This window comes from Rhinatrema bivittatum, chromosome 2 (assembly GCF_901001135.1).
Source record: "Rhinatrema bivittatum chromosome 2, aRhiBiv1.1, whole genome shotgun sequence".
In the NCBI taxonomy this organism is placed as follows: domain Eukaryota; kingdom Metazoa; phylum Chordata; class Amphibia; order Gymnophiona; family Rhinatrematidae; genus Rhinatrema; species Rhinatrema bivittatum.
The window spans coordinates 18,320,914-18,346,851 of record NC_042616.1 but is presented as its reverse complement, the minus strand read 5'-3'; the positions used below and the strand labels follow the sequence as shown (position 1 = coordinate 18,346,851).

General features: G+C 45.5%; 1 protein-coding gene across 1 annotated transcript; it reads left to right on the top strand.

Moving 5' to 3' along the window:
* The first annotated feature begins 10,554 nt into the window (after nt 1-10,554).
* Nucleotides 10,555-22,842, top strand: LOC115083613 (oocyte zinc finger protein XlCOF6-like). The gene is made up of 3 exons (XM_029587534.1): nt 10,555-10,898; nt 16,283-16,409; nt 18,774-22,842. Exons 1-3 carry the CDS (start codon nt 10,872-10,874, stop codon nt 20,762-20,764), a joined length of 2,145 nt encoding a protein of 714 aa, XP_029443394.1. The 5' UTR covers nt 10,555-10,871; the 3' UTR covers nt 20,765-22,842.
* The last annotated feature ends 3,096 nt before the right edge of the window (nt 22,843-25,938 follow it).

Below are 25,938 nucleotides of genomic sequence, written 5' to 3'. Positions count from 1 at the left end.
TAGCTCTTGGTTCTAATTCCCTTCCACCCCCGCCATTAATGTAGAGAGCAGTTCAGACATGTAGGTTATGTCCTCCTGCCAGCAGATGGAGACAGAGAATAAAAGTTCAAAGCTGACTCCCCCACCCCCATAAAGGTCAAGTACTGCTTTCAGCTCTTTAGCCTCTTTCTCAGTAGATGGTAGCAGTATCTCTACTGGTGAAGCAGATGAAGTTGCTGGCTCTTAAGACGATGTCCTTGGGTCAGTCTCCCTATTCCAAGAGCCAGGGCTGATCTGAGAGTAGATTATTGGATGACAGCCAAGGGCTGGCTGATTGTCCTTCACTCTGAGAACTGGCTCCATAAGGGAGGGGGCCCTTAGCATTTGTATGGCCAGTAGCGAATGCATGAAGTATGGTTATACTAGCTTTGCTTCCCTTTTCTATGTCAGACATCCTCAGGATGGTTGTTAGTTTGCATAATGTCGTAATGTTTAAAAAAAGGATAGAGAAGAGTCAAGAGGTTGAAATAGAAGGCAAGATCAGACTGTAGATTACAGTTAGGTCCTTTAGGATCCACAGAGGTTGCTCAGTTCTCTTGAGTGGATAAGTTCCAGGTATAGTCACAGGTTCCTAGCCCAGGTCTATGCTAAAGGCCAGAGCCATTCATCTACTACTCCACAAATTCTGCCTATAGCTCAGGAGAAGACCCCCCCTGGGGTGACAGCAGTGGTTGTTATACCATTAGCTAAGGTTTAGAAGCTGAGGGAATCTAATAACCCCCAAATATCCTGTTGAGTCAGGTTTGGTTTGGGATGAAGGGGCCCATGCAGGAGCTAGAAGCAGTCCTTATTGCCAATGCAGACAAGTGTTTGGAATTGACACATAGCTATTAATTTTCATTACTTTAGTCCTGTCAGTTCTGTCCAGGATCTACCCAGGAAAATCAAGGGCTCTCAGTTTGACAGTGAATGCATTATGGTCCACTCTGAAGACGTTTGCCTAATCATGACTTTGGTGCAGGGATTATCTAATTCTGCAGTTAATAACCATGGAGTTAAGTGTGTTGGGCTGTATCAGGTTTGGTGTGGTGATGATTTGGAATCAAAGGCAAACAATTGGTTTACTTGTCTTCGTTTTCTTGGGAGATGGAAGAGCTGCAGGCAGTACCAGACCCTGTAGGGAGAGCGAAGCTAAGCTTTCAGCTTTTATTCTCTGTCTTTGTCTTTTGGTACAGGGGATATTACTCACTTGTCCAGACTGGTCTGGCAGGACTAGAGAAAAGGAATTTAACACATAAGGTTCAATTTCACCTTATCAGACATCTTTAGAAAAAGTCAGCAATAAAACACCAGAGCAAGACACAGACCAAGCAATTACAGACATAAATGCAATTTTCCCCAGAATAGCAAGGGAATCATTTCCTACCAAACCATAATTTAAAAACCAGATCAAGCAAAAGACGTGTAAAACAGCCTGCTCTCATAAGGAATGTCAAAAAACTCAATACAAAAACTAAGAGGACTCTCAGTGAAAAAAACCCCACATAGAGTCCTTCACAGAAGATCGATGTAGCACCTGCCTTCACAATCTGAGAAACTACAAAACAGCCCTAAAACCGGAAAAAAAATCTGAACACATGCGGAAATAGAGGAGGCCACAGATCATAATCCCTTCGGGGACATGTGGCAGGGACTTAAACCCAAATTCAAACCAAAATTAGCAATCCAAAATGGAAAAATATGGACTGAGCACTTCTGGACCTGCTGTAAAGAGACTAAACCTGAAGATCTAACACAAGATCAGAAACCCACCCAATCACATAATAACAAACGTCCCTCGACACCCTCAGAACGGTATAAAAGCAGAACCATAAAGCCAGAAAAGCAAGTGGTCCCAATACGATATTAAAAGAAACTTGCCTCATTGCGCCGTCCCGCCCCAGTCTGGAGGCGGTGTCCCCTACGCTCTGTCCGGACGGCAGCCACAGCACTTTTTCTGCACGCTCTGTTTTACCCCGTACCTTGGAGGGTGTGGGTTATAAGGGTTTTAAAACATAGAAGTAAATAAATACATTAAAAAAAGAAGGAGCAAGAAAAACTCTTATGATCCTGGGGAAAAGAGGAGAAACAGCAGCTACAGCAGCAAAATCTGAGGGATCCTGCCACCCGACCAGCCATGAAACCTGACCAGGGACAAAAGAGACTAGTACCAGAACCCGAGTTTTGTCCATGTTGTTATACTTTCCGTGACCTGTAATTTTACTCCACAGTAATAATTGTACAGATTTTGCCTTTCCTACTTTTTGATTTAAATCAGCACCACATATAACATTATCCTGCTAATACAGTTATTTGAATCTGAATCTGCTGAGACTACTTGAGCTTCCCAGACCACATGTGAGCTGCTGAAGCCTCTCATGATTTCCCAGTCCAAATGTGACCTTCTGAAACTACAGATGATCTTCCCAGACTACATGTGAGCTTCTGAAACCAAAGATGATCTTTCCAAACCACGTGTGAGCTGCTGAGATTGCATGAGCTTCCCTGACCACATGTGACCTTCTGAAACTACAGATGATTTTCTCAGACCACATGTGAACTGCTGAGACCAAACACGATCCTACCAGACCACATGTGAGCTGCTGAGGCCAAACATGATCCTACCAGACCACATAAGAACATAAGAAACGCCATACTGGGTCAGACCAAAGGTCATCAAGCCAAGTATCCTGTCTCCAACAGTGGCCAATCCAAGTCACAAGTACCTGGCAAGTACCCAAACATTAAATCTCAAACTACTTATTAATTACTTATTAATTAACTGCTTATTAATTACTGTCATAGCAGTTTATGGATTTTTCCTCTAGGAACTTATCTAAACCTTTTTTTAAACCCAGTTACACTAGTTGCTGTAACCATAACCTCTGGCAATGAATTCCAGAGCTTAACTATGCACAGAGTGAAAAAGAATTTTCTTTGATTTGGTTTAAATGAGCTACTTGCTAACTTCATGGAGTGCCCCCTGGTCCTTCTGTTATCCGAGAGAGTAAATAACCGATTTACATTAAGTACATTACAGTGCAATGATGGCCAAGCCCTTGACTGCAGCTTTAATTTGCGTGCTCAATAAGCAGAAATGAAAGAAAGTTAGACTTTGTGGCACTCCCCAACCTAGCAACCTTAAACACAACACATATCAATAAGATTCCCCATTACTGCCCTACTGTACAAGAAAATTATTTCCTTACCTGCTAATTTTTGTTCCTGTAGTACCATGGCTCAGTCCAGACTGTGGGTTATGTCCCCCTTCCAGCAGATGGAGTCAGAGCAAAAACCGAGAGGGCGGTCCCCCATGACTGGTGCGCCCTCTGCAAACCCCCAGCACTAAGAATATCCAATCAACAAAGAAAAACCCCTTGGATGGATCAATACAAAAATGAATATCATCTAAATTGAACATCAAACTGTAAATCTGAATAGGCAAACATGCAATGTGAACGCTCAGTCAGTCCCAAACGGGTCCTCAAAGGATTACACAGTCAAGCTGAAGGATTAACCCAAAGAAAAAAATGCAAAATCCTTAGGGTGGGCGTCTGGACTGATCCATGGTACTACAGGAAAGAAAATTAGCAGGTAAGGAAATAATTTTCTTTTCCCTGTATGTACCAGGATCAGTCCAGACCGTGGGATGTACCAAAGCTTCCCTTTAATAGGGTGGGCCACTGATATCCCAGCTCGAATGACCCGAGCCCCAAAAGAACCCGAGGTCGTTGATTGCAGATTCAAGTGATAGTGATGCGCAAAAGTGTGCAAAGACTTCCAAGAGGCCGCTCGGCAAAATTCCTGCAGAGAGACTGCTTGGCTTTCTGGCTAGGAAGCTGCTTGAGCTCGGAAAGAATGAGCTTTAATATCGCCTAGGGGCTAATGCCCCATGCCAATGTACATGGTAGAGATTGCTTTCTTCATCCATTGGACAATGGTGGTCATTGAAGCCTAGTTCCACTTCTTGGGACTATCCAGAAGACAAAAAAATGATCTGAGAAGCGGAAGTCGTTAGTAATCTCCAGAAATCGAAGGAGCACTCGCTTGACATCTAGGCACCTGAGCTCCTTGGAATCCTCCTCCTGGAATGATGGCAGTTTCACCAACTGATTCAGATGAAAAGACAAGACCACCTTTGGAAGGAAAGATGGTACGATACCCGAGGATACTCCAGGATCCATAGAGCGGAGCTAAGGCTCACTATATGATAAGGCCTTCTGAAACCAATGATTTTCCCAGACCACATGTGAGCTGCAGAGACTGCATGAGCTTCCCTGACCACATGTGAGCTGCTGAGACCACACATGATCCTACTAGACCACATGTGACCTTCTGAAACCAAAGATGATTTTCCCAGACCACATGTGAGCTGCTGAGATTGCATGAGCTTCCCTGACCACATGTGAGCTGCTGAGACCACACATGATCTTTCTGAACCACTTGTGAGCTGCTGAAACCACACATGTTCTTCCCAGACCACATGTGAGCTACTGAAGCCTCTTATAATAATCCTGGAGCACATGTGAGCTGCTGAAACCACACATGATCTTCCCAGACCACATGTGAGCTGCTGAGACCAAAGATGATCTTCCCAGACCACATGTGAGCTGCTGAAACCACACATGATCTTCCCAGACCACATGTGAGCTACTGAAGCCTCTTATAATAATCCTGGAGCACATGTGAGCTGCTGAAACCACACATGATCTTCCCAGACCACATGTGAGCTGCTGAGACCAAAGATGATCTTCCCAGACCACATGTGAGCTGCTGAAACCACACATGATCTTCCTAGACCACATGTGAGCTGCTGAGACCAAAGATGATCTTCCCAGACCCCATGTGAGCTGCTGAGGCCTCTCATGATCTTCCCAGAACCCATGTGACTCGGCTCCGTGCACTCCTTTATTCAGTTTGGGATTTTGCCTTCTGCAGAAGAGAGCACACTCGGTCTTCAGCCTCTGTTGGAGATATGTCTTACATTTGTCTGATAAGAGATATTCTTGCAGGCTGTAGAGAACCCAGACTTCCAGGATAAATTATTACTATATTCACTTACAGTAACAAGTATTACCAAGAAAGGGACTCGTGTCATTTTGTAAGTCTTTAAAATCAAGAGAGTGTTCTTTTTAAGAGATTGTATTAGACCAAGCTTTTCTTTTTTTTTTTGTGAATTCTTGCATTGTCTGGTGCTGGATACCCATTCTTCTTCTCTATTTAGCTGTGTTTTATTAATTTTTTGCTTGGCAAAAAAATAAAAACAGTAGAAAACCAACCATGCATGAGGAAGAACTTTTTATTTAATATTTCAAAAATTATAACCTGCCATATCCAAATCCATAGCAGTTATCAAAATATGAGAGAGTGAGAGAAAGAGGAAAATGATTGTGACAGGACAGACTGAATGGACCATTTTAGTCATTGACCAGCTTCATGTGTGTGTTGGGGGCAGAGATTAGGGGATTGGGTATATTCCTTTACTAGAGTGTATGTGGGAGAGCTGCCAGGGGAGATCTCTTTGGGGTCAGTATAAGGTGGTGTACAGAGATTATCCAGGGGATTGGGTGTATTCCTTTAATAGAGTGTATGTGGGAGAGCTGCCAGGGGAGATCTCTTTGTGTCAGTGTAAGGTGGTGTACAGAGATTATCCAGGGGATTGGGTATATTCCTTTAATAGAGTGTATGTGGGAGAGCCGCCGGGGGAGATCTCTTTGGGGTCAGTATAAGGTGGTGTACAGGGATTATCCAGGGGATTGGGTATATTCCTTTAATAGAGTGTATGTGGGAGAGCCGCCAGGGGAGATCTCTTTGTGTCAGTGTAAGGTGGTGTACAGAGATTATCCAGGGGATTGGGTATATTCTTTTAATAGAGTGTATGAGGGAGAGCCGCCGGGGGAGATCTCCTTGGGGTCAGTATAAGGTGGTGTACAGAGATTATCCAGGGGATTGGGTATATCCCTTTAATAGAGTGTATGTGGGAGAGCCACCGGGGGAGATCTCTTTGGAGTCAGTATAAGGTGATGTACAGAGATTATCCAGGGGATTGGGTATATTCCTTTAATAGAGTGTATGTGGGAGAGCTGCCGGGGGAGATCTCTTTGGGGTCAGTATAAGGTGGTGTACAGAGATTATCCAGGGGATTGGGTATATTCCTTTAATAGAGTGTATGTGGGAGAGCCGCCGGGGGAGATCTCTTTGGGGTCAGTATAAGGTGGTGTACAGAGATTATCCAGGGGATTGGGTATATTCCTTTAATAGAGTGTATGTGGGAGAGCTGCCGGGGGAGATCTCTTTGGGGTCAGTATAAGGTGGTGTACAGGGATTATCCAGGGGATTGGGTATATTCCTTTAATAGAGTGTATGTGGGAGAGCCGCTGGGGAGATCTCTTTGGGGTCAGTATAAGGTGGTGCAGAGTGGGAATTGTTTGATTTGCTGCAAATTCTCTAAGTGCTGGGTAAAGGAGTATGGAGTTTCAGAGCTCCTTGGAGGTCTGCTGGTCTAGGTAATTCATAAGAACATGCCATACTGAGTCAGATCAAGGGCCAACAAGCCCAGCATCCCGTCTCCAACAGTGGCCAATCCAGACTACAAGAACCTGGCAATTACCCAAACACTAAGAAGATCCCGTGCTTTTGATGCCAGCTATAGCAGAGGCCATTCCCTAAGTCAACTTGATTAATAGCAGGTAATAGACTTCTCCTCCAAGAACTTATCCTAACCTTTTTTAAATCCAGCTACACTAACCACATCCTCTGGCAACAAACTCCAGAGCGTAATTGTGCATTGAGTGAAAAATAATTTTCTCTGATTAGTCTTAAATGTGCTACTTGCTAACTTCTAGTCCTTTTTTTATACGAAAGAGTGGGCATAAGGGCATGATTGGCCAATGATACTTTTCCAGCCTCCTGGGTGGTGTCCTCTGACAGGCTGGGAGGACTGGGGACCACCACTTCATGGGGGGAATCTCCTTGGGAATGAGAGAGCCTGGTATTGGTGGGACTGTGACTGTGAGTATTGAAGTTTTTCAAAAATCATTAACAACAATGAAATAAAAACAGAAAATGATGAGCATTGCCGAGAAAATAAAAGGTAATACAAGAACCATAAAACAGGCAAAAATCACAACTCAAGAGTCCATCATAAAAAGCAGGGGGAGGGGGAAGGAAATGTTTTTGTGAAAAACAAGAGAAAGGGAGAAGCTGAGCCTCATCTAATCTCAGAGACCAACCTTTCACCTCAACACCCATAACAGGAGTTACAATGATGACATCAATTATTTTACAGCGTTATCCCTAAGAAAAGCTTCTAAATGCCAAGGATCAGAAATGTAAATTTAGAAGGGCTTCCACCGACACTGAGTCATCAGAGAAATATCAAGAAAAACCACAAAAAAGGAAATCCTTATGTCTAAAATATTTCCAGGGTACCGAGTCCTCATCTGGCTCAGCACAGAAGGACACCAACAGAGTAACCCTACTGGCACATCCTCCAGAGAGGCTTCTAAAAACGTAGATAGATCAGGACTCTCTGAAAGCAAGGCATCCACCCCTCTCCAAGTCAATTCTCCGTAACTCGTGTTCTTGCAGTTTAAGCCTGGTGTCCTCCGTGAACTTACAAAGCTGAGAAACTGAATGGGACAAAGTCTTTTCCAGTCTTGTAAGCACCACCACGCATCCATCAGAGACCCATTCCCAGGTCCTTCGATATCCCCAGGTGCCTCACTAGGAGGAGATATAGCAGAGGGTAATGGAAACTTTTGCCTGCACTAAGATGCTATCAACAGCCTTAGGAGAGAAAACATCAATAGTGCACTGTCCAGAAGAACCTTCTTCATATAGGGGGTCATTTTCAAAGGAGTTACGCATGTAAATGTGACATACTATCGTAGCAATTTTCAAAAGCTATTTACTCGAGTAAAGTGCACTTACATGAGTAAATCCTATGGACAATTCAATGGCATATATTGTAGCAATTTTGAAAAGCCCACTTACTTGAGTAAAGTGTATTTACTCGAGCAAAAACCAGTTTTGCTCGAGTAAATGCTTTTTAAAATCTACCCCATACTGGGTGGGGTGGGTGGCTCCCACCAGGCCTTTGTCCCATCCAAGTCTCTCTCTGCTGCAAATCATTCCAAGCAATATCATCTGGAGTTTTGGATGGACTCCCCTTGATCTCCTCCCTACTGGTCAAGGGAGTCATCTCCTATGGTCCCCGGGGCAGTGGAGAGTGACAGTGCCCCATTAACACATTCAGTCCATGGCTGGGAGTGGTGGCCTCAGCATTCTATTCCCAACGACTTAATACACAATTCGCTATACTCGATGATCGATAGGGCCCTGAGTCAAACTGCGAGACGAAACAGACATCTTACAACACACCGAGGGCTGCACGCCACAGGCCTGGTGCTTAAACGGGCCCGGTCTGTTGCCAGCTGATGACATCAGGCTGATCACCAAGAGAGAAGTGGGAGGGGGAGCGAAACGAAGCAGAGAATGTCTCAAAGTCAAGGCCCACAGTGATATCACGACTTCTCCTACTGAAGGTTCCCCCCACCCTGCCATGTCTTTTATGAGATGGGGTGACCAGAACTGCACACAGTACTCAAGATGAGGTCACACCATGGATCTATACAAAGACATTATGATATTCTCTGTTTTATTCTCTATTTCTTTCCAAGTAATTCCTAACATTCAATTTGCCTTTTTGACCGCCCACCACACACAGAGCTGAAGATTTCGAGGGGTTGTCCATAAGGACTCTGACGTGCATATCCTGAGTGACGACGCAGCACACACAACCCAGCCTTTTTGTACCTGTAGTTGGGTTGCACTTGTCCACATTAAATTGCATCTGCCATTTAAAAGCCCAGTCTCCCAGTCCACAAGGTCCTCCTGCAGTTCTTCTCAATCCGATGTCAATTTAATGACTCAATACTGTTTTGTATCATCTGCAAATCTCGTTACCTCACTCCTTGATCCAGATCATTTATGAATATGCTAAATAGCACAGGTCCCAGTACAGACCCCTGAGGCACTCCACTAACGACCTTTCTCCATTCAGAAAAGCTGTACATTTAGTCCTACCTTCTTTCTCCTCTGTTACACCCAGTTACTAATCCATAATAGAACACTGCCTCTGACCCCATGACCTCCCAATTTTCTGAGGAGAGGCTGAAGGATCTGAATATGTACATCCTGGAAGAGAGGAGGTGCAGGGGGAGATAGGATACAGTCCTTCAGATACCTGAAAGGTTTTAATGATGCTCGAACTTCAAACCTTTTCTGTTGGATAGGAAACTGTAGAACTGGGAGTCAAGAAATGAAAGTCCATGGGGGAAGACTCAGAACCAACATCAGGAAATATTTCTTCCTGGAGAGGGTGGGGGATGCAACACTTCTCCCTTCAGATGGTCCGTGGTCTTCATTCTAAAGCATATGGGGTTAGACCGAAATATCTAAACAGGTAGACCCCAGAGGAAGGGTGGGGAAAGGGGGAATATGACAGAGACATTTATATACCTCCAAGCTTTCCATTCAGAGGAGTTTCTAAAACAAAGAGTCATAGGATGAGATAAAAGGTGGTAGGCTCAGGAGAAATCTAAGGAAATATTTCTTTACAGAGAAGGAAGTGGATGCCTGGAGCAGTCTCCCTGTGCAGGTGGTGGGAATGAGGACAGGATCTGAATTCAGGAAAGCATGGGATACACACAGAGGATTTCTGAGGGAGGGGAAGGGACTGTAACTCTGAATAGTTGGTGTGGATGGGCAGACTCCATAGGCTGTGGAGCCTTTTCCTGCTGTCATGTTTCTATGTTTCTCTGTTATTTCTATAAATCAGATAATGTATGAATCTGAGCTCCCAGTCTGCCCTCCTGGGGCCCTGCTCCTGGAGAACTATTCTCAGTGCTAGAGGATACCACATCATCTTGAGGGCAGGTCCTAGCTCCAGGATTGCTTCCTTCCTCATCAGCTGATGCTCTCCTTCCAGGTATAATGTATGAATCTGAGCTCCCAGTCTTCCCTCCTGGGTCCCTGCTCCTGGAGAACTATTCTCAGTGCTAGAGGATACCACATCATCCTGAGGGCAGGTCCTAGCTCCAGGATTGCTTCCTTCCTCATCAGCTGATGCTCTCCTTCCAGGTATAATGTATGAATCTGAGCTCCCAGTCTTCCCTCCTGGGCCCGTGCTCCTGGAGAACTATTCTCAGTGCTAGAGGATACTACATCATCCTGAGGGCAGGTCCTAGCTCCAGGATTGCTTCCTTCCTCATCAGCTGATGCTCTCCTTCCAGGTATAATGTATGAATCTGAGCTCCCAGTCTGCCAGTCCCAATATTCCTGAGAGTGCAGTCCCAGCTGATCCTGAATCCTGCAGCCTTGTGTGCAGCCTCAGCTCCTGCTGTCAGTGCTGGGCGGGGGTGGCAGAGGGCAGCAGTCAGAGGCCGCTCAACCCCAGGATCCCTCTCTTTTGCTTCCCCTCTCTGTGCTCTGTCCCAGGACTCTCTCAATTCCCTCCTCCCTCTCTCTCTTTCACTGCTCCCTGCTCTGTTCCTTTTCTCTAGCCTCCCTCCCTCCTGCTTCCCCTCTCCCTACAGGGATTTGCAATCAGTCCCCTGCCTCTGTTAGAACCAGAGTTACCTATTTTGCTTTTTATAACCGGAACTGAGCTTATTAAATCAGCCAATTAGAGCAATCGACAACCTGGGACTCCACTTCCCACAATTCACAGAGCCCTTCCAAGTCTTGTTTAGGGGCGGGGCTTGCTGTGCACGGCAGCGCTGAGACTGGGAAACGCTGGAGAGCCCTCACCCCAGGGGCTGGAAATCCTGCTCTGGAGAAGGGGCAGGAGAATGGCTGCAGGGCTTTCTGCTCAGCAGGTAGGAGGGGGGCAGGGGATGCAGCCTGGGACTGATCCCATCCCCCACCCCAGGGACCGTGCAGGGAGGGAGCCGGGGCTGGAAATCCTGCTCTGGAGAAGGGGCAGGAGAATGGCTGCAGGGCTTTCTGCTCAGCAGGTAGGAGGGGGGCAGGAGATGCAGCCTGGGACTGTTCCCATCCCCCACCCCAGGGACCGTGCAGGGAGGGAGCCGGGGCTGGAAATCCTGCTCTGGAGAAGGGGCAGGAGAATGGCTGCAGGGCTTTCTGCTCAGCAGGTAGGAGGGGGGCAGGGGATGCAGCCTGGGACTGTTCCCATCCCCCACCCCAGGGACCGTGCAGGGAGGGAGCCGGGGCTGGAAATCCTGCTCTGGAGAAGGGGCAGGAGAATGGCCGCAGGGCTTTCTGCTCAGCAGGTAGAAGGGGGGCAGGGGATGCCATCCTGCCTCTGATACAGCCTTCCAGTCCTCTGCTTCTGACAGGCAGCACTATATATAGATGCACTTAGAAGGAAGAGGTGTCTGTCTGTAGGAGAGGACTGGAAGGTTTATCTGAATACGTCTCCCAGCATCCTGAGCAGAGCATTCCAGGTTTAGGCTTCCTCAGCACCATATTGTTTCCACAGCAATGAACTGTTTCCAACAGCAGAGAACTGGAAGGCTTATTTGCTTACTTTCCTGAGAAGCTAAATCAGAGAACCCCAGAGGACACTGCAAGCCTTGTAGATTTCAGCTTTTATGGCCCCCGCACTCCTTTGAGCACAAATGGATCTGAAGGCTTATTTGCAGCCTTTTCCCTGCAGAGGAGTCTGGAAGGCACCACAAATTGTTTATGCCTTAGCTCCCAGGCTGTTTCTACCTCCTGAATATTAAAAAGTTTATTTGCGTACTTTTTCCCAGCAGCTCCAGCAGATGTCAGAGGACACGGCAAAAGCCAAAAAGGTAACCCTTATCTTTTGGCAGTGGAGTTGACCACTCTTACAAAATAGCACATAGGGAAATGTATGTGATAGGAACCAGAAAACGTTTTATAAAGAACCCTTACGAGACTGTCATAAATAAGCTGAACGTGAGATTTCTCACTAAAAAGTGGTTACAAAATTGTATGAACCACCGAAATGCTATACTGCTCAAATATCTTTAAACATAGGTCAAAATGGCCTATGTTTAAAGATATTTGAGCAGTATAGCATTTCGGTGGTTCATACAATTTTGTAACCACTTTTTAGTGAGAAATCTCACTCTCTGCTTATTTATGACAGTTTTTGAAAATATTTCTTTATAAAATGTTTTGTGGTTCCTATTGCCTACATTTGCCTGTGAGCTGTTTTGTAAGAGGACACTGCAAGCCATCTAGGTTTAAGCATCGTGGTCCCCCACATTATTTCTAGCACCAGAGAATTTAAGGCTCATTTGTATGCTGGCCCCAGCAGAGGACTCCAGAGGACATTTCTTCTCTCAGCAGCCCCAGCAGAGGTCTCTACACTAGGGGTGGTCAACTCCAGTCCTTGAGAGCCGCAAACAGGCCTGGTTATCAGGATATCCACAATGAATATGCTTGAGGTAGATCTGCCTACAATAGAGGCAGAACATGCAAATCTATCTCATGCATATTCATTATGGATATCCTGAAAACCAGGCTTGTTTGCGGCTCTCGAGGACCAGAGTTGCCTACACCTGCTCTGCAGGATACCATGAGCCCTATAGGCCAGGGCTTCCTAAATCTGCCCTGGGGATCCCACAGCCAGTTGGGTTTTCAGGATATCCAAAATGAATATGCATGTGATAAATTTGCATACACTGAGATTCCATGATATGCAAATTTACCTCATGCACATTCATTGTGGATATCCTGAAAACCCGAGTGGCTATGGGGTCCCCAGGACAGGTTTGAGAAGCCCTGATCTAAGCTTCAGCTGGAGGTGGAACAGAAGGGGAGGAGCTGGATTAGGGAGCAGAGCAGCTCTTCTCTGCTCTGTCTCCTCCCTTCTTCCCTGCAGGATTCCTGGAAGGGGAGGGGCTGGATTAGGGAGCAGAGCGCCTCTTTCTCTGCTCTGTCTCCTCCCTTCTTCCCTGCAGAATTCCTGGAAGGGGAGGGGCTGGATTAGGGAGCAGAGTACCTCTTTCTCTGCTCTGTCTTCTCCCTTCTTCCCTGCAGGATTCCTAGAAGGGGAGGGGCTGGATTAGGGAGCAGAGCGGCTCTTTCTCTGCTGTGTCTCCTCCCTTCTTCCCTGCAGGATTCCTGGAAGGGGAGGGGCTGGATTAGGGAGCAGAGCGGCTCTTTCTCTGCTCTGTCTCCTCCCTTCTTCCCTGCAGGATTCCTGGAAGAGGAGGGGCTGGATTAGGGAGCAGAGCGGCACTTTCTCTGCTCCTTCTCCTTCCCTGCAGGATTCCTGGAAGGGGAGGGGCTGGATTAGGGAGCAGAAAGGCTCTTTCTCTGCTCTGTCTCCTCCATTATTCCTGCAGGATTCCTGGAAGGGGAGGGGTTGGATTAGGGAGCAGAGCGGCTCTTTCTCTGCTCTGTCTCCTCCCTTCTTCCCTGCAGGATTCCTGGAAGGGGAGGGGCTGAATTAGGGAGCAGAGCGGCTCTTTCTCTGCTCTGTCTCCTCCCTTCTTCCCTGCAGGATTCCTGGAAGGGGAGGGGCTGGATTAGGGAGCAGAGCGGCTCTTTCTCTGCTCTGTCTCCTCCCTTCTTCCCTGCAGGATTTCTGGAAGGGGAGGGGCTGGATTAGGGAGCAGAGCGGCTCTTTCTCTGCTCTGTCTCCTCCCTTCTTTCCTGCAGGATTCCTGGAAGGGGAGGGGCTGGATTAGGGAGCAGAGCGCCTCTTTCTCTGCTCTGTCTTCTCCCTTCTTCCCTGCAGGATTCCTAGAAGGGGAGGGGCTGGATTAGGGAGCAGAGTGGCTCTTTCTCTGCTGTGTCTCCTCCCTTCTTCCCTGCAGGATTCCTGGAAGGGGAGGGGCTGGATTAGGAAGCAGAGCACCTCTTTCTCTGCTCTGTCTTCTCCCTTCTTCCCTGCAGGATTCCTAGAAGGGGAGGGGCTGGATTAGGGAGCAGAGCGGCTCTTTCTCTGCTGTGTCTCCTCCCTTCTTCCCTGCAGGATTCCTGGAAGGGGAGGGGCTGGATTAGGGAGCAGAGCGGCTCTTTCTCTGCTCTGTCTCCTCCCTTCCCTGCAGGATTCCTGGAAGGGGAGGGGCTAGATTAGGGAGCAGAGCGGCTCTTTCTCTGCTGTGTCTCCTCCCTTCTTCCCTGCAGGATTCCTGGAAGGGGAGGGGCTGGATTAGGGAGCAGAGCGGCTCTTTCTCTGCTCTGTCTCCTCCCTTCCCTGCAGGATTCCTGGAAGGGGAGGGGCTAGATTAGGGAGCAGAGCGGCTCTTTCTCTGCTGTGTCTCCTCCCTTCTTCCCTGCAGGATTCCTGGAAGGGGAGGGGCTGGATTAGGGAGCAGAGCGGCTCTTTCTCTGCTCTGTCTCCTCCCTTCTTTCCTGCAGGATTCCTGGAAGGGGAGGGGCTGGATTAGGGAGCAGAGCAGCTCTTTCTCTGCTCTGTCTCCTCCCTTCTTCCCTGCAGGATTCCTGGAAGGGGAGGGGCTGGATTAGGGAGCAGAGCGGCTCTTTCTCTGCTGTGTCTCCTCCCTTCTTCCCTGCAGGATTCCTGGAAGGGGAGGGGCTGGATTAGGGAGCAGAGCACCTCTTTCTCTGCTCTGTCTTCTCCCTTCTTCCCTGCAGGATTCCTAGAATGGAGGGGCTGGATTAGGGAGCAGAGCGGCTCTTTCTCTGCTGTGTCTCCTCCCTTCTTCCCTGCAGGATTCCTGGAAGGGGAGGGGCTGGATTAGGGAGCAGAGCACCTCTTTCTCTGCTCTGTCTTCTCCCTTCTTCCCTGCAGGATTCCTAGAAGGGGAGGGGCTGGATTAGGGAGCAGAGCGGCTCTTTCTCTGCTGTGTCTCCTCCCTTCTTCCCTGCAGGATTCCTGGAAGGGGAGGGGCTGGATTAGGGAGCAGAGCACCTCTTTCTCTGCTCTGTCTTCTCCCTTCTTCCCTGCAGGATTCCTAGAAGGGGAGGGGCTGGATTAGGGAGCAGAGCGGCTCTTTCTCTGCTGTGTCTCCTCCCTTCTTCCCTGCAGGATTCCTGGAAGGGGAGGGGCTGGATTAGGGAGCAGAGCACCTCTTTCTCTGCTCTGTCTTCTCCCTTCTTCCCTGCAGGATTCCTAGAAGGGGAGGGGCTGGATTAGGGAGCAGAGCGGCTCTTTCTCTGCTGTGTCTCCTCCCTTCTTCCCTGCAGGATTCCTGGAAGGGGAGGGGCTGGATTAGGGAGCAGAGCACCTCTTTCTCTGCTCTGTCTTCTCCCTTCTTCCCTGCAGGATTCCTGGAAGGGGAGGGGCTGGATTAGGGAGCAGAGCGGCTCTTTCTCTGCTCCTTCTCCTCCTTCTTCCCTGCAGGATTCCTGGAAGGGGAGGGGGCTAGATTAGGGAGCAGAAAGGCTCTTTCTCTGCTCTGTCTCCTCCATTCTTCCTGCAGGATTCCTGGAAGGGGAGGGGTTGGATTAGGGAGCAGAGCGGCTCTTTCTCTGCTATGTCTCCTCCCTTCTTCCCTGCAGGATTCCTGGAAGGGGAGGGGCTGGATTAGGGAGCAGAGCAGCTCTTTCTCTGCTCTGTCTCCTCCCTTCTTCCCTGCAGGATTCCTGGAAGGGGAGGGGCTGGATTAGGGAGCAGAGCAGCTCTTTCTCTGCTCTGTCTCCTCCCTTCTTCCCTGCAGGATTCCTGGAAGGGGAGGGGCTGGATTAGGGAGCAGAGCGGCTCTTTCTCTGCTCTGTCTCCTCCCTTCTTTCCTGCAGGATTCCTGGAAGGGGAGGGGCTGGATTAGGGAGCAGAGCAGCTCTTTCTCTGCTCTGTCTCCTCCCTTCTTCCCTGCGGGATTCCTGGATGGGGAGGGGCTGGATTATGGAGCAGAGCGACTCTTTCTCTGCTCTGTCTCCTCCCTTCTTCCCTGCAGGATTCCTGGAGGGGAGGCGCTGGAGATTATTTTCCCTGCTGTTCTGGCTCTTATATCTGAAGAGAAAAAGTGTAGGGGCTCCGTTCCAGGCCACTCCCCCAGAAATTAAACTCTGTTGCTCTCTTACAGCTTCAGTTTTATTATACAGTGATTTATTCAGGCAATACCATTTCATATTCTGTGTTTCTGATATTAGAGAATCTCTTTGCAGTTTGATTTGCAGACCCTGGGGTCCATGGAGGAAAATGACTGTAGGAGGGGAACATGTGACAGTGCCTGGGGGAGAGGGAAGCTGGGATCCTCTCTTCCATGATAAAATGTGAGGAGAATAAATCCAGCTGAGATCTAATGCACGCTGGGCCCCTCCACGTGTCCCTGAGTGTTTCTGGTTTGTGTTTCAGGTGCCGGTGACGTTTGAGGACATCGCTGTCTCTTTCTCCCAGGAGGAGTGGGGGTATTTAGATGAAGAGCAGAAGGAGCTTTACAGGGAGGTGATGAAGGAGAATTACGAGATCCTGAGCTCCCTCGGTAAGGATTGCATTATCTGCATGTTTTGCAGACCCAGGGGCTGATTTATTGAAGGTCATTTCTGACTTTCATCCTGATTCCAGCTCCTACATTGTTCTGATCTGGCCTGGTACCTGAGATTGGTTATTTTGCTCTTTTCTCTTGAGCAAGTCCTTTCCAATCAGTCTGATTCTCTCCAGTGCTTGGCACTTCAGCGAGCCACTCCTGCACTCTGGTTAGAGATCCAAGGCCTGCAGCCATGCCATTCTGTGGGCACTGATTCCCGCTGCAGAGACCTTCGCCATTTGAAAGCATCATAGGCCCTTATGTACCAGCAACTGGAGTGTATCCTGCTGCTGCTGCTGCTGCGGCAACTACTTGGCCACATGCTGCAGCTGCTTCCAGATGTCCCACATATACTGGATCATGTAGAGCTGGTAGGCAGCTATGTGAGCAATAAGCATTGCCCCCTGGAACATCTTCCTCCCAAGTACATCCATCGCTCTGTGGTCCTTTCCTGGGGGCGCCGAGGAATGGGTCCAAAAACACTTGGCCCTTTTTCGAATGGATTCAGCTACCACCAATTGGTGGGGTAGCTGGTGCTTGTCGAATCTGGGAGCCTTCTGGAGGAGATATACCGCATCCGCCTTTTTATTCATGGGAGGCACTTTGAGGGGGTGTTCCCACATCCTCAACAGCAACTCCATGAGAATATTGTGTACTAGGACTGCCATGATTTCCTTTGGATACTCCACAAACTGGAGGATATCAAGCATTTTGTGTTGGTAATCTCCCATCAACCTGTGAAGGAGAGGGCCTCAGGTGGGGACTTCCTTCGCTCCTCTAGAGGAGATGGATCTGAGGGGAGACCATCTGAAGCATCATTGGAGACCACTGATGAGTCATCCCCCCCCAGGAGTCATATGTACCCTCCTCCCCACTGTCATTGACTGGATATGGGGCCCTGGGTGCCCAGCCTTTGCTCAGAAGTGAAGGCACTGATGAAACTGGGTAGGAGATCATAGACCCCAATGTCTCTGGTAGTCTGAGTGGCGCTTCCTCCTTTAAAGAACTATCAATGATGACCGGATCAATAGGGAAAGGTGGCAGTGCCCAGATGAGCATTGATTCTATCCCGGGAACAGACGCCAGCTGGGTTGGTAAAACACTGATGACTGCATGCAGAGATTTCAGGAGCAACGGTGCCGGCAGTGGCGCATCACCTTCTTGACAGACAGCTGCACATGCCTCTCAAGCTCCTCCTCAGACATTGCTGATGCCAAGACAGGTTGGGACAGAGGAGGTGTAACCAGATCCTCTTCAGAACCTAGAGGAGGCTGGCAATAGGATCGATGGGCTCCATGGTTCACCCCTGATGGAGACCTCTCCTCACCACGGGGTTGCTTTGGGGGCATCACAGCATGAGCTGGCAAATCCCCATGCCTGGCACAGTGCATTTACAGGGACCAATGTCAATGCTTCTTCAGCTTCCCTCGATGCCCAGGTCAATGAAGAGGAACCTGACCTCTCTGATCTGAAGGAGCCTGATGATGGCCAGTCTCCAGCTTCTCTTCCAGCTGACAAATTTGATGGAACTGATGGCCCCACCGATATCAATGGCTTGATGTTCATCTATGCAGCTCCAAGGTCCCTCAATACCAAAGCCTCTCATGCCATTGCCAAGAACTCAATTTTCTACGGTCCAAACAGGCGTTCCATCTTATCAAGCTAGATCTTTCGTCCCTTCGGGGTCATCTGGGCCCACTTGCCACAACCCCGGACATCATGCAATGCCCCAAGGCAGAGGACACATCTGTCATGGGGATCCATGATAGACAGTCCTCGTGCCCCGGAGAAATCACTTAAAACTAGAGATGGACTTGTTAGCTTGGAATAAAAAGGATGTGATATCGAAACTGATGGCAGCCATTGATGGCTGGTGGGCACCGACTGCACTGCCACCCTGGGAGAATTGAAGAAAAAAGAAAGTTCTAGAAACTTTGACATAAGTTTTCTATGCCGAGTTTCCTCAGATGATATCAACCATGGGTGAAGATTACCATCCTGATATCCTCAGAGAAAAAGGGTTCACACCTGGCCCTGGTCCTGCCCATTTGTACAGGTCAAACCTGGCCCTGGTCCTGCCCATCTCATCAACTCCATAGTTCCACTTTCTGTCTACAAATTAAACTCTGCCCCCTCTATTTTCTTTATGGAATACTCGCTCTGTTTCCAGCAAGGTCACTTACGTTTATTAATTCTTTATATCTCATTCTCCCCATCTTTTCACTTTTAGACTTTGTGCCAATACCAAAACACTGAGTATAGGATTAAAAAAGTTTCTCTTGTCACTAATATCTGATTTATGTTTTCTTTTACCACCAGCAAGTGATAAGATCACACAGAATATAGAGGAGGAGGAGGTGAAGAATCAAAAAGAATATCCTGTGGAAGAAGGACTGATGCCAAGAATATCAGGAAATGACTTTAAGAATGTTTCCCAGGGGACGGAGAGTAGAAACACAAGGAATAGTCAGCAGAAATCAGAGAAGTCGTCGAGAGACGCTGCAGGAGACTCACCACATGGAGTCACTGAGTGTGAGAGGGAGAGCACAGTCACTCCTGAGCATCAGAAACACTTGAGCACAGAGAGACCCTTCGAGAATAGTAACCTTGATCAAATGACTTCTGACCTTCACCCGAGGGAGGAGAAAGGGAAGAAATCCTATCCATGTGACTCTTGTAGAAAAAGCTTTGATAATAAATCACACCTACTCAAAATTCCAATTCTATTCAATAAATGTGAGAAAAGTATCATTCAGAGGAACTATCTAAGTATGCACTTAAGAACACACAAAAGAGAGAGAGCCTTTCCATGCAATAAATGCAGCAAAAGCTTCATGTGCAAGTATGCTCTAAGAAAACATAAAAAGATACACACTAGTGAGAGGCCATTCTCATGTTCTCAATGCACAAAAAGCTTTATTTATAAGTATATGCTAATATCACATCAGAAAATCTGCACAGGAGAGAGACCATTCTCATGTACCGAATGTGGAAAATGTTTCAGTATAAAGGCATACCTTTCACAACATCAGAAAATCCACACAGGAGAGAGAAATTTCTCATGCACTGAATGCAGTAAAAGTTTCATTATGAAGTCATACCTCTCACAGCACCAGAAAATTCACACAGGAGAGAGACGATTCTCATGTATTAAATGTGGAAAATGTTTCATTAGGCAGACACACCTCTCACGACATCAGCAAATGCATACAGGAGAGAGGCCATTTACCTGTACTGAGTGTGGAAAATGTTTCAGTAGAAAGACGTACCTCTCACAACATCAGCAAATGCATACAGGAGAGAGACCATTTACCTGTACCGAGTGTGGAAAATGTTTCAGTAGAAAGACACACCTCTCACAACATGTGAAAATGCACACAGGAGAGAAAAACTTCTCATGCACTGAATGCAGTAAAAATTTCAGTTCAAAGACTGACTTCTCAGAACACCAGAAAATCCACACAGGAGAGAAACAATTTACATGTATGGAGTGTGAAAAATGTTTCAGCAGAAAGACACATCTCTCACAGCATCAAAAAATCCACACAGGAGTGATACCATTTACATGTACTGTGTGTAGAAAATGTTTCAGCAGAAAGACACACCTTTCACGACATAAAAAAATCCACACAGGAGAGAAACCATTTACATGTACTGTCTGTGGAAAATGTTTCAGTAGAAAACAGTACCTCTTACGACATCAGAAAATGCACACAGGAGAGAAAAATTTTTCATGCACTGAATGCAGTAAAAGTTTCAGTACGAAGACAAACCTCTCACGACACCAGAAAATCCACTCAGGAGAGAGACCATATACATGTACTGAGTGTGGGAAAAGCTTCACTACTAAGCATTCACTAATCTTGCACCAGAAAATCCATACAGGAGCGAGGCCATTCTTATGTACTGAGTGTGGGAAAAGTTTCATTACTAAGCATTCACTAATCTTGCACCAGAAAATTCATACAGGAGAGAAACCATTTACATGTACTGAGTGTGGAAAATGTTTCAGTAGAAAGATACAGCTCTCAAGACATCAGAAAATGCACACAGGAGAGAGACCATTTAAATGTACTGATTGTGGGAAGAGCTACATTACTAAGTATATATTAACCTTGCACCAGAGAATCCACACAGGAGAGAGACCATTTGTATGTGCTAAATGTGGTAGAAGCTTTATTCGGAAGAATATGCTAATATCACACCAGAAAATCCATACAGGAGAGAGACCATTCTCATGTACTAAATGTGGAAAATGTTTCATTAGAAAGACACACCTCTCGCAACATCAGAAAATGCATACAGGATAGAGAATATTTACACGTTCTAAATGTGGAAAATATTTTGTGAAAAGACATACCTCTTACAATAGCAGAAGATGCACGCTGAAGAGAAAAATTTCTCATGCACTGAATGCAGTAAAGTTTCCCTATGAAGACAGACCTCTGAAACACCAGAACATCCACAGAGGAGAGAAATCATCTACATGTACCGAGTGTGGGAAAAGCGTCATTACTAAGTATAAACTAATAATGTATCATAAAATCCACACAGGGAGTGAAAATTCTCTTGTACTGAGTTGGAAAATCTTTCTGTAGAAAGACATACCTCTCACATCAGAAAATGCACACAGAAGATAATTTCTAATTCATTGAAATCAGTAAAATTTTCACTATATAGACAGACCTCTGAAAACACTAGAAAATGCACATAGGACAGAGACCTCGTACATGTACTGATTGTGGAAAATGTTTCAGTAGAAAGACAAGCCTCTCTCAACATTAGAAAATCCACAAAAAAGAGATAAATTTCTCATGCACCTAATGCAATAAACATTTCATTACCAAGACAGACATCTCACAAGAGCTGAAAATGCACACAGGAGTGAGACTCATGTACTGAATGTGGGGAAAGCATTACTAATCATACACCAGAAAATCCATACTGGAGAGAGACCATGTACATGTAGTAGGTGTGGAAAAGGTTTAAGTAGAAAGACATATTTCTCATAACATAAGAAAATGCACCACAGGAGAGAAACGATTTAAATGTACTGTGTATGGGAAAAGCTTCATTGTTAAGTATATACTAATCATGCACCAGAGAATCCAAGCATGAGAGAAATCATTCTTATGTTCTAAATGTGGTAAAAGATTTATTCAAATAATATGCTACTATCTCACCAGAAAATTCACAAGGAGAAAGATCATTATTATCTTCTAAATGTAGTAAAAGATTTATTTGAAAGGATATGCTATGTCAGCAGAAAAGCCACTATTTACCTGTACTGAGTGTGGGAAAAGCTTCATTTCTAATTATGTACTAATCTTGCACTAGAGAATCTCACCAGAAAGTCCATACGAGAGAGAGAGACCATGCTCATGTTATAAATGTGGAAAACGTTTCAGTAGAAAAACATGCCTTTCTCAACATCAGAAAATCCACACAGAAGAGAAAGATTTCAAATGCACAAAATGTTTCAGTTCCAAGACAGACCTCTCACAACACCAGAAAATCCACACAGAAAAGAGACTATTTACATGTACTGAATGTGGGGAAAACTTCATTACTAAGCATACACTAATCTTGCACCAGAAAATCCACCTAGGAAAGAGATCATTCTTATGTTCTAATTGTGGTAGAAGCTTTATTCATAAGAATATACTAATATCTTGCCAGAAAATCCATACAGGAAAGATGATTTACATGTACTGAATCTAGCAAATGTTTCAGTATAAAGACATACCTCTTATGACATAAGAAAAGTGACACAGGGGAGAATAATTTCTCATGCATTGAATGCAGTAAAAGTTTCAATACCAAGACAGAGCTCTTACGACACCAGAAAATCCACACAGGAAAGGTAACATTTACATGTTCTAAATGTGCAAACTGTTTCAGTAAAAAGACATAACTCTCACAACATCAGAAAATGTATATACTAATCTTGCACCAGAGAATCCACACAGGAGAAAGACCATTCTTATGTTCTAAATGTGGTAAAAGATTTATTTGAAAAGATATTGTAATATCTCACCAGAAAATCCACACATAGGAGAAACCATTCTCATGTACTAAATATGGACAATGTTTTATCAGGAAGACATGACCTCTCCCAACACCAGAAAATCCACTCAGGAAAGATACCATTCTAATGAACTAAATATGGTAAATGCTTCGTTAGGAAGACACAGCTCTCACAATATCAGAAAATCTACACAGAAGGGAGACCATTCTCATGTACTAAACATTTAAAATGTTTCATTAGGAATGGAGACCTCTCACATTATGAGAAAATGCACAAAGTCGACAAACCATTTACATGCACAGTATGTGGGAAAAGCTTCCTTCAGAAGGCAAAGCTCAAGAGTCACCAACAAATACCTACTGGTGAGAGACCATATTTGTATTCTGAATGTGAAAACATTTTCATTATGAAAGATAGGTTAATATCTCACCAAAAAATCCACACAGGAGAGAGATTGTTTTCATGAAGTGATTGCAATAAAAGCTTCCTTACGAAGAGTGATCATACAAGATATTAAATAATACAGTCAAGAGACCATTTCCATGTTCTGAACATTAGAAAAGCTTCACTGGGGAGGAAGGACTCTCACAGCACCAGAAAATCTACAGAGGCAATAAAGTATTTAAATGCACTTAGGCTTCAAAGCAGTGCTTAGCAAACAAATCTCTTAGCACCCTAGAATGTTTTCCTGTTATCAGAATCCTGAGCCTCAGATGAAGAATACAAAACATAGTCTTTGTCATGCCAAAATCCAAGTGTTGAAACTTGAAAGATCAATGGCAATCAATTAATGATGGTAACTGCTTACTAGTATTTTAACTGCATAATAATTAAAAAAAAAAAAAAAAAAAGTTTGGATACCTATGATTAATCAACTGAGCATAACGTTTTGTGAGTAAAGTGATTTGTAGGCCCTGTGTGAGTAAAATCAAAATGCCCAGTTTCTCACATTGATCATCATGATGTCGGTCTCCTAAAAACACCGGTGGATTTAATGATCTTATGAAGTGGATATTGTCATCAGATGATATTTTGTTTTGTTTGTTTTATGGATGCCTCTTTTCTTTGGGTTATTAGTGTATAGTCTCTTGAAATGACATTATATCCTCTGGACAGAGATCTGATCGAAGACATCCAAAAGGTGGGAAAGAAGTGAGAAGTGTTGCTAGTTGAAGAGTTTAATCTGCCACATGTAGACTGGAGTATCCCTTCTGCAGAATATACAAGAACTAGAAAGATAGCGGATACCCTTCAAGGGGCTCTGCTCAAACATATGGTAATAGAACCCACGAGGGGGGGTAAAATACTTAACCTGGTGCTCACAAATAGGGATATAGTCTCTAATGTCCGAGTAGGTACCCATCTGAGCATCAGTGATCATCAGATGGTATGGTTTGATATCGCAAATAAGATACAGCGAAGTTGCTCAAATGCCCCAGTGTTGAATTTCAGAAATAGGGACTTTGTCAAAATGAGGATGTTCTTGGAGGAAGAACTGTAAGACTGGAAGAAAATTGATGAAGTGGAACAACAGTGGGTCAAACTAAAGGAAATTATTACAAAGCCAATAAATCTATATGTTAGAAAAGTAAACAAAAGTAAAAGGAATAAGTAACTGATCTGGTTCTCAAAAGGAGGTGACTGAAAAAATAAAGGCAAAAAGAACAGCGTTCAAGAAGCATAAAGATTCAAAAAAGAGGATCACAAGGAAGAATACTTAGTGAAACTGAGAGAGACGAAGAAAGAAATAAGGAAAGCAAAATGTCAAGTGGAAGAAAGAATTGCCAAAGAGGTAAAGCGAGGTGACCAAATCTTTTTCAGATATCTCAGAGAACAAAGGGAGGCCAGAAGTGGTAGAGTGAAATTGAAAGGTGTCAGGGAGCAATGTGTGGAGAAAGATGACGAAATTGCAGAAATATTAAACAAACACTTCAGTTCAATATTCACTAAAGAAGACCCTGGAGAAGAACCATTGTTAATTAACAAGATCATGGATGGGAGTGGAGTAGATGCAAGATTGTTTACAGAAGAGAATGTATGGGAAGAGCTAGGAAATCTGAAAGTGGACAAGGCCATGGGGCCGGATGAAGTACATCCTAGAATGATGAAGGAGCTTAGAGATATGCTAATGAGCCAACTGAAAGACCTGTTCAATAGATCCCTGGAAACAAGAGAGGTGCTGCATGACTGGAGAAGAGTGGTTGAGGTCCTGCTTCAGAAGATTGGTAGCAGGGAGGAAGCTGAAAACTACAGGCCGGTTAGCCTCAATTCTATGATGGGAAAATTAATGGAGACTCTGCTGAAGGAAAGGATAGAGAACTATTTACAATCCGGTGGGTTACTGGACCTGAGGCAACATGGATTCACCAGTGGAAGGTCCTGCTAGACAAATCTGTTTAACTTTTTTGATTAGGTGACTAGAGAACTGGATCAAGGAAGAGCGCTCAATGTGATTTACTTGGATTTCAGCAAAGCTTTTGATACAGTCCCGCATAGGAGGCTTGTGAATAAAATGAAAAGCTTTGGAGTGGGCGCCAAACTGGTGAAGTGGATTACTGTTTGACTGATAGGAGACAGCATATAATGGTAAATGGAACCTGATCTGAAGAGAGAACATTGCTAAGTGGAATACCTCACGGATCAGTTTTGGGACCAGTTCTATTCAATATCTTCGTGAGCAACATTGTGGAAGGGTTAGGAGGAAAAGTTTGCCTTTTTGTGGATGATACTAAGATTTGCAGCAGAGTGGACATGCCTGAAGTAGTAGAAAAAATTAAAAGTGATTTAAGAAAACTTGAGTGGTCGAAGATTTGACATCTGTGATTCAATGCCAAAACGTGCAGTCATGCATCTGGGGTATGGCAATATACAAGAGCTGTATGTGATGGGGTTTGAAAGACTAATGTGCATGGACTGAGAGAAGGACCTTGGAGTGATAGTGTCTGATAATCTAAAGCCAGAAGAATGCTGAACTGCACAGAGAGAGGCATAACTAGTAAGAAAAAGGAGGTGATGATGCCCTTGTACAGGTCCTTGGTGAGGCCTCTTTTGGAGTACTGTGTTCAGTTCTGGAGTTCATATCTCAAAAAGGATAGAGACAAGATGGAAACTGTCCAGAGGAAGGTGACCAAAATGGTGGGATCTGTTTCAGAAGACCTATGAGGAGAGGCTGAAGGAGATATGATACAGATCTTCAGATACCTCATATATTAACGGTGCACAAACTTCAAACCTTTTCCACTGGAAAGGAAACAGTAGAACTAGGGGTCATGATATGAAACTCCGGGGGGGGGAGACTCAGAACCAATATCAGGAAATATTTCTTTATGGAGAGGGTGATGAAGACGAGAACAGTTAATGAATTCAAAAGGGCATGAGACAAACACTGCAGATCCCTAAAGGCATAAAGAAAAGGATGATGTAACATTTCTGCATGGGGGTGACCTGCATGGAGCG